General features: G+C 37.3%; 2 protein-coding genes across 5 annotated transcripts in view; one reads left to right on the top strand and one right to left on the bottom strand.

Moving 5' to 3' along the window:
- LOC144975155 (mitochondrial inner membrane protease subunit 2-like) overlaps window positions 1-15,000 on the top strand; it is a 246,959-nt gene that overhangs the window by 34,794 nt on the left and 197,165 nt on the right. The gene's annotated exons all lie outside the window — the stretch shown is intronic.
- LOC144975153 (uncharacterized) overlaps window positions 2,480-15,000 on the bottom strand; it is a 74,267-nt gene continuing 61,746 nt past the window's right edge. For all 4 annotated transcript variants that reach the window (XM_078918939.1, XM_078918938.1, XM_078918937.1 and 1 more), the window contains 3 exons: window positions 6,965-7,952; window positions 6,232-6,367; window positions 2,480-5,144 (listed from right to left, as the gene is read on the bottom strand). In XM_078918939.1, coding sequence (XP_078775065.1) covers window positions 3,309-5,144; window positions 6,232-6,367; window positions 6,965-7,479 — 2,487 coding nt within the window. In that variant the 5' untranslated portion in view covers window positions 7,480-7,952 and the 3' untranslated portion in view covers window positions 2,480-3,308. The remainder of the gene's footprint in view (window positions 5,145-6,231; window positions 6,368-6,964; window positions 7,953-15,000) is intronic.

Genomic DNA, 15,000 nt, shown 5'->3' with positions numbered 1-15,000 from the left:
TGGGCTCATTCTTGTAATAGAAATCTTTTAAAAATGACGCAAAATACATTATACAACAATGTTAAACCAGGCCCATAAGTGGATTCGGATGTCAGACCTGCGTGTTTGTTAACCTACAATGCAGCACAAATCCCTTTCGAAACGGTATTCTTTTTTCCACTATAACACAATAAGTCGAATGCTTGGCAGGTCTGTATCACTGCGTGTATAGACACGTTAGTTGTAATAATATCTATTGAAATACCACCTTGAGTGGCGATAAGCCAAATTACACATCTGGAATACAGCATTTGCATACAAAGCTGTTTGAGTACAGAATTATTGAGAAAAATCGTGGATTTATTTTTCTTGTAACCATTGTTTTAAATATATCAATCTTATTATGTATATATTTCCGTCTTTCTATTTTTTAATTTTAAACTAAAGTTAGGAATTTGTTTTTGGCCAGTAATCGTAACTTTATCAGACCATACCCAGATCAAAACAACAACCCCAACCCCCTGACAACATTACCCCTTGTTCTGAGTTTAAGAACATAGGCAAGTTATTGTTCTTAGGCCGAACTGGGCTTTTATGTTCTGTATCATTCTATTTCACCCAGTTTCAACCCGTTGACATTTTAAATCCCAGCCCGTTGACATTCTAACTTCTCGTTAGGGCAAAAGTGGATACCAAATACTTAATAGTATTAGCTAACGAATGAAGTACTGAAAATATTGAGGACTTGGTATTAGTGTCCTTTATTAATCTTTAATATATTGACATCGTCTATGGAGATAAGTTTAAATGCAGAGGTTGTGCTTTCGGCTTTGGAATTAATTTGCGTGTTGTAAAGCCGCCAAATTCCATCCCGTCTATACAATTACCTCGTTTACTGCCAATTTGAAAACGCATTGAATTCGCCATGAATTAAATCTATCATTATGTCATACAGCTTGTCTACTCAAGACTGTACAACTTATAACAAAATTTTCTGAAGTTAAAGGACAGGTATCGACATCGTTCAAAATTTTTGGCTAAATTCAAGCTATTATTGATGGCACTCACTGAATTATCAAGATTATAACATTTTTTTATAAAACTGCTTCTTAACAGATACAGAAATTTGGTGTTGTTTTTTTTTTTTTTTTTTTTTTTGCGCTGCTTATACTATTATGACTAATATAATATTTTGACAAATTGAATACTAGTCATTTAAAACAAATAGTTACTGAGTGCTTACCCACTATTATAGATTGAAAAAAAAAATGTAAAAAAGGCAAAACACACGTAGACACACAATAGACACACACACACACAGACACACACACACACACACAAATCAAACAAAAGCAGGGAAAATACCAACAAGAGAAAACAAATAAAAAAAGAACAACCCCCCCCCCCCAAAAAAAAAAACAAAAAAAACAACAGCAAACAAAACAAAACAACAACAACCCCCCTCCCCTCCAAAAAAAAAACAAAAAAAAAGAAACCAAAACAAAGAAAACCTGCCGAATCTTCTTCTGTGCCTAGCCAACCCAAACTCTCGAGCAGGTATTTGAATTGGATACTTATCAATAGGAGAACACGACAATTGTTCCTTATAAGAAATCAATCACCATTCTGGAATAAAAATTATATCCCAGAAGAAAAAAACAAACAAAAAAAACCCCACGAAATTAACACACACACACACACACACACACACACACACAACACAAACACACATTATACTCACTACAAAGTGATTAATTTGACTCACAAACGAGGAGTGGGTTCTGTAAACATTAAGACGATACGGAATATATCATGTAATTACGTGGATTCGAATCAGTAAAGTAAAAGCATAAACGGATATGCCACAGCTTTAGTGTGAAGGACGAATAGTGCAAGCAACACGATTTGTCGAAACGTACGCAACCACGTGAAAGCTATTCGGACTTAAGGACGATATAGGGCTACCAGAATATTATGCGATTGTATATACGTATAATTAATATTATATTTTCAAGATGATATAAATGGACTATATATATATATATATATATATATATATATATATATATATATATATATATATATATAGATAGATAGATAGATAGAATGCGCTTGGCCAAGGAGTTCACAACATTGCCATCCGGAAGTATAACGGACCAACACACAAACTCTGTGTAACCATGAACTTTTATAGTCTGGTTAATACAGTTTAGTGAGAACAACTCACAAACGCGGATGGCAAAAACAATAATAAAGGCCTGAGTGACGTCATCTTCGAACTATATATATATATATATATATATATATATATATATATATATATATATATATACAGGGAGCTATTGCACATGAATTTATGGTTGCTTAATAAAGTATTGCAGTTGGTTGAATCTATTTTAAAACAAGAAGTTATATATCATTTATATAATATTATCCACATAATATTGTTATAACATTAAGTATAAATGAGCCATGAATATTTATTTCTCCGACGGTTGTGTTTATTTCTTAAGCATAATTTGTTTTGTATTGTTTGCCTCTGACAACATGGAGTGATTCATGTGGACATTCTGTAGTGGTCTTTCTAAGATGCCAGTCCATCATACACTTTCAGGAATCCTGTTGGATCAACACCCTAGTTGTGGAATAGGCGGATCACAAATTATCTTTATCAGCGTGTATACTATAAGCCAAGATGAGGAAGTTGGAAGTTATCGATATAAACGTTGATCTATATTATTTCAGAGTACTGGGTTCCATTCAAATCCTCCTTTTTTGTGGATTTCAAACTGATGTTTTTTGGAAGTGGAAATGTTTTATATTCCACATTTGAATTATCATAGTTTTTATTTGATTGATGTAAATGGTGAATAATCCGGTGTAGGTCGGTCGATTACTTTTTCAACCAAGCCAAGATAACGTGAAAAAAGCCTTTCTAGGAGGTTTACCATTTGTTCCGGTTTAAATTCAGATTGGAAGATGAATACAACCTTGGGTCCTTTAATTCCTTTTAAAAAAAAAAAATATATATATATATCGCTAAATGCACAATCACAGGCTTCTATTTTATTATAAAATCACACAATAACAAGGGAAACTATCATTTTTATTCATTTGAGATGAATTACGAAGCACTTTTCAAACTCTGGCTTTTATGCCGCTCCTTTTGTCTAATCCAACGTCGGCCATTCAGGTATTTTCTGCATAATCCATTTGACCATCTTCCCTGCAAATAAAAATTGCGCCAACGAACTAATTATAATCCAGGAAAAATATAATCAATTCACGAGCAACGACCACTTCTATTGAAGGAGACATCATCACGTTGTTCACAGATGTGAATTGGATAACAATGCCGTTCTGGACGAATTCAGAGATGGGTTGGTGCTCTTCGACAAGAGCATTCCGTCCAATGGAATGCTGGCCTTTTCGTCCCGGCGAACAACCGACTCCTGGTAACCGTTCGCCGCCTTTTTCCGCCTCCTGACAAAGGCAATGACCAGCATGAGGAAGACTACGGAAGCCAGACTGCCCACGATGGCGGCGACGACTTGCGTCTTGTTGACGCGGACGATTCCTTGGCGCGTCTGGACCACTCTGAGAACGTTAGAGGTCGTCCACTTTTTGCAGGACACCAAGTGAGAGTCCTTGTACGCCAGGCACACTTTATATTCGGTATGCGGTTTTAGATTTCTGATTTTCAGTCTGTGGAAAGACCCGTGCGTTGTGAAACGTAGCACTTTATAATGAGATTTAGACGTGAGGGCATCTCCTTTGATTTTTTCGACTGGCGGTAAATTGTCGAGTTTTTTAGCATCTTTATAATATATTTGAAAATCCCGTAACTCCATGCGAGGTATGTTTCCCACGAGGGCGACTGTGATAAAGTCGTACCCTACTTCCACACCGAGTATATCAAGGGGCTTATTTTTCACATGAAGCATCACAGATGTCATATCTGTGCCCAGAGAATTCGAAGCACTACACCCGTATAAACCACTGTCTGATACGCGCACGTTTTTGATTTTAAGTAAAGTATCGTCAATTAGTTGAAGTCTGGACGAGGATTTTTGATCTCGGTCCGAGTTGAGTGTGGACGAATTGACTTCGTTCCCGTTGGGCAACAGCCAGGACATTTGTGGGGTTGGGACGCCGATGCCTTGGCACTCTAGTGTGAGATCTGCGCCAAGCGTCATGTTGATGATCGGGGGAAATAAGGGTAGGGTGGATGGTTGGCAAGTAGGGGAGAAATATTGGAACGCGAGCTGGATCATAGGCTCTGTGGACGGAGGTTTTTGTTGGGATTTAGGGAAAAAGCAGGCGAGCCTGTCGGGTTCTCGGATGAAGGTGGATGGTGATGTTTGATACAAATTTGGTGAGTTTTTATGGATTGTTTCTACTGGCGATGACGTTATGGAATCGGAGGTTGTGGAATTTATTGCGGATTCTTTGGATTTGGGAACGTCGGATAGACCGATGGTTCTTTGGCGTCGTTTTAGGCTAAACGTCTCCAGCTCTTTGCGCAGCCAGTAGCTGTTGCAATCGCAGTGGAGTGGATTGTGATCGAGTTGAAGGTCGCTGAGAGCCGGAAGTGATTTGACGATTTGCCCAGGCACCACGATAAGGCCGTTGTTATGAATGTGAAGACGTTTCAAGGAAGGGAGAGATGAAAATGATAATGGGTGGAGGAACACAAGCAGTGGGTTGTCGTGGATTTGTAAGTTATGAAGGCGCGTACAGTTAAAAATTGAGTGTTTTTCAATCACCCTCAGCCTCGGCATAAAACTGATGGATAGTTCTGTGACTGAAAGATTGACCGCAGAGTAAGGCGGCAGTCTTCTCATGTTCGTATCATCTGATAGAAGAATGTCCAAGCGTGGCATGATTTTTCTTGAAAAGGCTGGACTAGGCAGCGTGGCGAGCTGTGTATTGGAAGAGAGGTTGAGGAATTTGAGGTTTGTGAGGCCCACAAGAGCCTCTCGATGAACCATGCGGAGAGCGTTCTCGGATACATCGAGGTGCTGTAGATGTGTCAGCCGGTCTAGCACGTGGCTCTCCAGCACGGAAATGTGGTTGTGACTGGCATACAGCTCAATCAGTGAAGTCAAAGACATGAACCAGTCTCGGGAAAAATCATACAGTTGGTTTCTGTCCAATCGCAGCACCTATTGATAGAGAAGGAAAATTTTACCCTCTAGAAATGCTAGATCGTGTTCATTATTCATGAAGAGGTGTGTATGAAACAGTGCAGACAAATCAGACAGAAACGTACATGAAAAAAAAAATAATCAAAGTATTTTTTCTTTCAGCTCCGTCTACCTCTATTTCATACACACCTTGTCTTTTTTTTTATCTTACACCAGTTCTTGCTTCTTTTTATCTTATGTGTAAATTATAACACGTCTGTACAAAAAATTTCCTTTTTGGGATGCAATAAAGTATTATTATTATTATTATTATTATTATTATTATTATTATTATTATTATTACTTCTTTACAGTTATAAAAAATACTACAATAAACATACCATTACACATAATCTATTATATAAATCGTCATTAAATATAAAATAACATTTCAAAGATTTGACATTTATGTTAAGTGAATTTCACAAAGACTAATGATACAGGACTGTTATTGAAGTTTGATTAATTGAATTAATAGACTTAAATTACATCTAACTTCAATTTATCTGATACTATAAAGTAGAATTTAATTTGACTTCGCTAAAGGGAATATCAACTGCATTTCTGCTTAGTTATCAATGTTGCTAAATTAACAAATAGCGGGTGGTTGGATGGGAGCATCACCCTTGAATCATATATCTATGATGTTCGCATGGGTGTACGATCCGATAGTGATGTCGTTTCTTTTTCTCTTTACTAGCCTATCCTGCTTCTTTGGTTTGTGATTGTATTTTTGACAGGGGGTATTTTTTTTCTGTAAATCTTCTGCCTGTTTGTTCTTGGTTATTTATAATTTAGCTTATGATATCTTTAGGTTATGATTTTGATTTATATTTGTACTATTTTTGTTAGATTGCTTGTTTTTTTTTTGTTTCAGCGGTCTTTCATATAACCTCAATTGTGTTGGAAGAGACCTAAAGCAACAAACAAAACAAAATTAACAAATAAATCGGGAGTAAAGTGAACAGGGGGAAAACCCCACATCGGCATAAAATGGCGAAGGATGCATCCTTATAAAGACATTTCCCTCTTTACAAACCACAATACGTTTCAGTGTTAATAATACCTTCAAGTTTTGTAATCCGGACAAGGCGTGCGTGTCCAGTGAGGTGAGTATATTCATGGACAAGTCCAATTCCTCCAGCCGGTCCAGACCGCTGAAACTACCATGCTGGACGGAGCGTAGGCGGTTTTCAGACAAACTGTGGACATAATTGAAACATTTGTTAAAGGTGGAATTGTCTATGGTTCAGTCGCACAAATGGCATGATGAAAAAAAAACACGATCTGCAAAAAAAAAAAAAAAAAAATGAAAAAGAAAAACGTGTAGCCAATCACTTTTGAATGGGTATTCTAATTTTTATTGTCCCAATGTTGTTGTTTTTTTTTTGTTTGTTTTTTTTTTAATTTATTTTTTGGTGATATGTCATCATGATATTATAAAATATCTTTAAGAGGAGAACTACTCTCACCATTAAAAAAAAAAACTCTGATAAGAGACCAATTTTAAATGAGTTCTTTGTTGTGATACCGTGTAAAGGGAAGTGTAAATTCGATTCAAGAAATACATTACTCAACTGGAAAAAGCTGGTCTATCAACAGGTTTGAAGATATACTCTCACTCTTTAATCGCCCTCTTCTCCCATATTGTTCGTTTAAAAGTTTTATTTCGAGGCACAGTAAGTTATAACTAAGAGCAATTTTTTTTTTTACGCTACAGCAATTTGAATCAACTTTCAACTAAGTAAAGAAAACTTAAACTCTGGAGGGCATATTTTGGTGTTTAAATCTTAACTCACCGCAGCACTCTGAGATTTGGGGAATGTTCGAAGACCCATTTGTTGTCAATGTGACGCAGCCAGTTATCCGCCAGATTCAGTTCCCTCAGATTAGTCAGTCTCGGAAGTGACGTGATGTTGATGAGCTTATTTCCAGACATATCCAACGTGTAAGCGTGCTTGGGAATCTCGGCAGGAAAATCGGACATCCCGCGCTGCGAACAATCGACGTGCAGGACAAAACCTCCGGGGATTTCCCTCCTGGATGTGAACGTGTGATAGCAGTCGCAGGAGTCCGGGCATTCCGAGCGCGACGGGTCGGCGAGAGCTTCCTCCATTTCCTTGATCTGGGGTAGGAACTCGACGTAGCTGCTCTCGGGCGAGCTGCCGTAGGCGTACATCTGGTTGTGGAGGGACGTTGTTGACGTCGTCATCATCAGGACCATCATGACCAGTAAAAGCCAAAGAACGTTCGCGAGTCGTCCGCGTACCAGCTGCAGCCAGGTCGTGTCATGTTGACCGGGAAGTGACGTCATGCTGATACCGGAAGTGTTGTGTCATGGGTTGCTAGCCGTGAAGTGCTGAACTTTTGACGATTGAAGCAGCGGTAATACCCGGCCATCCGATCTTTATCTTTGACAGAATGAATATGTTCATCAACGGTTTGTCTTGGATGTTTTTTTATGTTGGCGGAGCTGGAAGCTGCCGTATATTTGCCATTTTGTTAGTTGACGTTATTTTCTAAGATATTACTTTTCTCAAATTGTAAAGTAAGGTTGGTTTTGGTGAAGGCAATGTAATTAAATTTTAAGGCTACTCCACGACTCTGTAGATCGTTGAGATATTTTAAAAACTTATTTAATATGTCCAGCACTGGCTTAAAGGTGATCAAAAGATTGTGTTAAAGTGCTCTCTAGAAAACTATTCACTTTTGATGTCTCAACTCATCCTTATTTCAATGTTATGATGATTTCTTTAACTGTGACTCCTACAGACAGTTCAGTTCCATCTGTTTAGGGATTAGATAGAAGTATAAACGATGCATTATTATTATTATTATTATTATTATTATTATTATTATTATTATTATTATTATTATTATTATTATTATTATTATTATTATTATTGAGCTTTTATACAGGGCAATATCAACTAAAAGCGCTCAAAGCGCTTTACAAAGGGTCCCTGGCCAACAGCAACACGTAGCATGTAGGAAGAGACATGACGCCTGTTAGGCTATATTGCAATTTCTTTCCGACATGGATAATGCTGTTAATGACCATACTCATTTTACACCTGAGTGCGGTGAGAGAATGGGAGTAAAGAGCCTTTTCTAAGGTCTCCTCTATGCGCCGCTCAGAGCGAGGCTCGAACCCAGGACCTTACGACCCGAATGCGAGTGTCGTGTCTTACCACAAGACCAATAGTAGCCTCACATTAATTTATTTTTCACCGTCCAGGTCGTCCCGACTTAATACAGTTTTGAGACGATGGGTCGCATATTCCTGCAATAATGTTATGTAATGTAATGTAATATAATGTAATGTAATGTAATAGAAAATTTATATAGCGCCATTATGCATTTACAATGCTAAATAGCGCTTCACAATGGCAATAACAAATCATATGTAAACAAATTAATAAATATACACATACACACACAAACACGCACACACATACACACACACACACACACACACACAGACACACACATATATATATATATATATATATATATATATATATATATATATATAAGACTGAAAAAGAGCGGGGGGGGGGGGGCGAGGCTTTTTATGACACGGGGACACACCTCTCGGTTTAATTGGGTCAATTGGTTATCAGTGACTTGATCAATAATCGGCTATTTAAATATTGATTCATGTATTCGCACGGTGCACATCATTGCATCTCGTTATGCCACGGCTGGGCGATTCTTTTGGTTCGTTCAATTACAATATCGATCGATACCTTTTGTGTGTGTGTGTGTGTCTTTTTTTGTTTAATTTTCATTTCGTTTTACAATACAAATATTCATTCACGGTTGTGATTATATTTTCAAAAGGTGTTGATGCAAATATTAGATTGAATAGAGCGTAGTTCATTCACACTTGTGAGAATTTATTATTATTTGTAAAAAAAAAAAAAAAATTTAATTAAAATATTAAATAATTTAAATAAAGGAAAAGAAAGTTTCTAGTTAAACGCGGTGCAAGGACTCCATCGGTTTATGTTATTGATGCTGTGCGTTTAGCCAAAATAATCACAACACCCGCCAGCAGGATATAACGTACGGACACACAAGACTATGTGTATGTAGCCTTTAAATGTTCATAGTCTGAAAACTACTACTTATAAAAATGGCTGGCTAAAAAAGATATACAAAGAGCCAAGTGACTTCGATTTCGTTCTATCTATAGGATTCACCATAATCATCTTTGGATCTTTATTGTAAAATGCTAGAAGCTGTGTAGTAACTATAACAAGTAATGAATACAACAGCTACTGAAAAGGTCAAATCACCAAACACGAAATATTTCGGGCTCAAAACACCTTTTCAGCCAATAACTACAACAAAAAGTAAAATAAAAAACATTAATGAATCAATTGTGCGGCTATGTGGTCTTGTGGTATGACACTCGGTTTCGGATCGGAAGGACTTGGGTTCGAGCCTCGCTAGGCGCGTAGTTGAGTCCTTGGAAAAGACTCTTTACTCACATTCTCTCACCGTACTCAGGTGTAAAATGATTAACTGGCGGTCAATATCGTTCTATCTGTCCGAAAAAATTGTAATATCGCCTAACTGGCGTCATGTCACGTCCTACATTTTAAGTGTTGCTGTGGCCAGGATCCCATTGTAAAGCGTTTTGAGCACGTGTAGTGGATATTGCACTATATAAAAGCTCAATTTTTAAATTAAAAAAAATGATTTCTAGACAAACGACAGAGAAATAATTAGTACTGCTGTCCGCAAGCACTTTTCTGTTTTGTCTTCGCTAATTGTCTGAAGAAGGGTTTTGAGCAATAAACGTTCCGTGTTTGGTATTTTTCGAAACTGTTGTTATATTCATTCTTTTCGATATTTGATCCAGCATTTTTTTTTTTTGAAAAGGGGGAGAAAAATAGAATAATAGGACATATATTACTGTACAATTTTATTGTATCTAAAAAGATTTTATGTTTGGCTTGCAAATATAAAGGTTAAATTGATCGGGTTGAACTGGCACTCGAGAGAAGGAGGGAGGGAGAGAGAGATGGGGGGGGGGGGGGGGAGAGAGAGAGGGGGGGGGGGGGGGAGGGGGGGGGGGGCAGAGAGGGAGGGGGTCAGGGAGAGAGAGGGAGGGGAGGAGGAGAGGAGAGGGAGAGGGGAGGCGATAGAGACTAGAGAAGAGAGAAAGAGAGAGAGAGAGAGAGAAAAGGGAGAAGAGAAATAAGAGGAGAGATAGTAAGAGAGATAAAAAATATATAATATATATAAATAAAGATAGATAATAAGAGAGAGATAGATAGATAGATAGAGAGAGAGTAGATAGAAGATAGAGAGAGAGATAGAGAGATAGAGAGAGATAGAGAGAGAGATAGAAGATAGAGAGAGATAAAAGAGAGAGATAGAGAGAGAGAGATAGAGAGAGAGATAGATAGATAGATAGAGAGAGAGAGAGAGAGAGAGAGAGAGAGAGAGAGAGAGATGTAGGAGATAGTGTTACATTGGATAGGGAGTATCGTGTTCCAGCCTTCAGTGAATTCGATTCTATCCCACAGGCTTCGAGACATCTTTCAATTTCCTCTGAGGATGATTTGAAGGGTTAGGTGAGGGAATATTATCTCAACGAATAAAGGTATCCAGATAGAGAAAGAAAGAAAGAGAAATTGAGAGAGAGAGAGAGAGAGAGAGAGAGAGAGAGAGAGAGAGAGAGTTGGGGAGGAGGAGATAGAGAGACGGGCGAAGAGAGTGAGCGGAGAGAGAGAGAGAGAGAGAGAGAGAGAGTAAGAAAGAGGGATAGAGAGAGAGTAAGAAAGAGGGATAGAGAGAGAGTGGAGAGAGAGAGTTTGCATATGTGTGTGTGTGTTTTGTGTGTGTGTGTGTGTGGCCGTCTAGGGTTTACAAATAGATCCTACAGGTGATAAGCCCCCTTTCAATTTCCTCTAAGGTCCATTCTGTAGACATAAGACATCCATCGTCCTTGTCAGTTCACCTCGATTTGATCTAACTTTCCTTGTGTGAGTCACGGCAGTCTGATAGACCTTAACCCCCCCCCCCCCCCCCCCCCCAACATACCGTCACCCTCCCCCCACATACCTTCACCCCCCCCCTCCCCCCTTACCCCTTTATACACATATGGCATCAACTTTCACACACGTAACCGCAAAACTTATAAACACACACACACACTCACACACATACACCACCCACACACATGCGCGCGCGCGCAAGCATATTATAAACAAACTATACACAAACTCACACTCACACAACACACACACACACACAAACGTACAATCATATAAGTATACTGTGCACGAACTCGCACATAGACACACACACATACATACACACATGCACATCCCTTAAACACATGTTAAGTGTTGCTGTTGGCTTAGGACCACACGTAAAGCGTCTTAAGCACATTAAGTGAATATTGCGCTATATAGGAGTTTTACAACGGCGGGTACCAAGCCAACTGTAAGACTCAACATAGAGGACCTTAGGCGACCGCTTGTGGAGCGCTGTTACATTTCCATTTTTTTTTTTTTTTTGGCTGATACGAGGATTTTATCGACCAGTTACTCATTTTACACCCCAGTGTGGTGAGATAATGTGAGTAAAATAAAAAGTAGCTTCCCGGTATCTAACGTGCGTTATTACATTTGAGTTTTTCGACAGATGCTAGGCTGATTTCGACCAATTACTCATTTTACACCCGAGTGTGGTGAGATAATGTAAGCAAAAAGTCGTTTCCAGGTATCTAACGTGCGTTATTATTACATTGGAATTTTTCGACAGCAGCTAGGCTGATTTCGACCAAGTACGTACTCATTTATTCACACCCCGAGTGTGCTGGTGAGATGATGTGAGTAAAGAGACGTTTTTCTTGGGGCTCATCTTTGCGGGACAGCCCATATCGCAGCGGGGTTCGAATCTGGACTCGTAACCCCCCATAGAAAGTGTCCTACTTCAAGACCGCTTAGCCGAACGTTAACCCTCTCCTTACCACCTAAAACATATTTTTTTACGACACAATATTATACATTTTGTCTTATTCAGATTTATATTTTATACATCACAAACTTTGAAGAATCAAATTTTAGGGGCAGCGTGGCTCAGCGGTTCGGTCTTCGCTTCGTACCCCGAAAGGTACCGAGTTCGATTACCAGCTGCGCTGTGTGGCCTTGATCAAGTCACCTCGCCCTAGCTCAATTTGCGGCGCTGCACTGCGGCTAACGCCTGGATTATTCCAGTCTTCCCTTGGAATAGACCCTACAGACAAATTTCCCCTATGGGATGAATAAAGTGAATTTTATTTTATTTTTCTGCTGGGTACGCCTGCCATTTTGGGAAAGTACTGAAAATGGTCGGTAAGGAGAGATTTATTAAGTGTTAACGATGTGGAGTAGGGCTTTTCAGATGAAGACAAAAATAAATCGCGTGAATAGGAAATCAATGATTTTATTTCTTTCTTTTTTTAAAGTGGCCATCACGACATGACATCGCTTTGGGGAGATTATTTTTATAGCTTGAATGCATAAGGTGATAAAGAGGGAGGAATAGAAAGAGAGGTGGGGACAGAAAGATAGAAGGGAGAGAGAGAGAGATCGAGAGAGAGGGAGAGACAGAGAGGGAGAGGGAGAGAGAGTATAAATAAGCAGTAATGCGAGGGAGTTGGAGAAATAGATAAAAAAAAGAAAGAAAGACAGAGAGATAGAGATAGATAGATAGAGAGAGAAAGAGAGAGAGAGAGAGAGAGAGAGAGAGAGAGAGAGAGAGATCAGTATAAAGGGAGAGTATTGCGAATTTCACGATACAATCAAATTCACATCGATCCGAAGGCTTGGGCATTCATCTTTCTGTTCGCTTAACGTATTTTACGTTCTTCCACCCATCTATTAATCCAATATATCTCTTTCTCTCTATCTATCTATCTACCTCTTTGCTCTCTCTCTCTCTCTCTCTCTTGCTCTCTCTCTCACACACACACTCTCTCTCTTGCTCTCTCTCTCTCACTCTCTCTCTCTCTCCATATCTCTATTACTCCCTCCCTCTCCCTCCCTTTTTTCTCTCCACCTCTATCCCTATATTTGTCTTGCTTTCATCAAATTTTTTCTCTCTTCTGTCTCTCTCTCTCTTCATCTCCCTATTTCTCTCCATCCCCCACCATCAATCCATCCATCCATCCATCATCCATCCCTGTATCCATCTCTCTCTCTCTCTCTCTCTCTCTCTCTCTCTCTCTCTCTCTCTCTCTCTCTCTCTCTCTCTCTCCACACACATATATATATATATGTATATATATATATATATATACACAGATAGATATATAAAGAGTTATATGGATAGATAGATGGATGGATGTATATATATATATATATATATATATATATATATATATATATATATATATAATATCCATTTAATCCCTCTACCTAATGATAATATAATATCAATCGGTGTGTCTAGTTGCTTTACCCCATATATATATATATATATATATATATATATATATATATATATATATATATATATATATATATATATATATATATATATAAACCCTCCACGTCTCTTTTTCAGTCCTTACCCCTCTTTCAGTACAGTCACTTCAATTCCATGATCTCCATCGCATCTCATCCATCTAATTCTACTCAACTATTTCAATAATAATATCGTAATCCATGTCAATCAACAATACATCCTACTTATCAAAGCATCCATTAGCTAATGTTCATATTTTTTTTTGGGGTGGGGGGGTTTCTAACCATCCAGATAATGTTTATATTGTAGAGACTTCTAAATCCCCCTAGTTCACGTCAAATAATAATATCTTTTCGTCTGTATATTAATTTGTTTGTCCCGCCGACTCAAGTCAGGCATTACATAATATAGGTCGGGATGGAATGGAATGGAATGGATCGGGGTTCTGTCAAAGAGAATTTTAGAATTAAACTGATTAGAAAGTACATGCAAACTTTTAGCTGTTGTTGGTGTTTTTGTTTGGATTTTTTTATTTTTTTTTAGTTTTACTGAGGTTTTTTTTTTTAATTTAATTAAATTATTATTATTATTATTATTATTATTATTATTATTATTATTATTATTATTATTATTATTATTATTATTATTATTATTATTATTATTGTTATTTTTTGTTATTATTTTTTGTTGTTATTATTATTATTATTATTATTATTATTATTATTATTATTATTTATTATTTATTATTATTTTATTTTTATTATTATTATTATATTATTATTATTATTATTATTATTATTATTATTATTATTATTATTATTATTATTATTATTATTATTATTTTTTTTGTTTGTTTTTTGTTTTTTTGCGGTAAGAGAATTTAGAATTAGACTAATCAGAGATGATTTTTTTAGCTGTTGTTGTTTATGTTGTTGTTGTTGTTGTTGTTGTTGTTGTTGTTGTTGTTGTTGTTGTATGGGTTTTTTGTTTTCTTTTACTGAGGTTTTTTTTTTTGGTATTTATTTTATGTTTTTTTTTTTGTTTGTTTGTTTTTTTTTGTTTTTTTTTTGTTTGTTTGTTTTTTTGTGTCGTAAGAGATGCAACTCCTAATGGTTCTAACACTACTATGTTATGACGATCTATCCAGGACGCAAACTCATCACTGCAATCGCATACGTAACGGTCGTGCACCCCGCCCGCCCGGAAACTCCGTCACAACACATTTTCTCTGTGATGTAATGTCTGTCGAAGATGGAATCGAATAGAAATAAATGTCAGAATCGTGAAATTTAATTTGTAGATTTGTTTTGTTTGTTTTGTTTGTCCATTTTTCTTGGGTTTTTAATTATTTTTTTTTTTTTGTTTT

This window comes from Berghia stephanieae, chromosome 6, assembly GCF_034508935.2.
Source record: "Berghia stephanieae isolate SIO BIC M18660-M18661 chromosome 6, UCSD_Bste_1.3, whole genome shotgun sequence".
In the NCBI taxonomy this organism is placed as follows: Eukaryota; Metazoa; Mollusca; class Gastropoda; order Nudibranchia; family Aeolidiidae; genus Berghia; species Berghia stephanieae.
The sequence above is the reverse complement of the archived record's forward strand: the minus strand, read 5'-3'. Positions and strand labels throughout refer to the sequence as shown.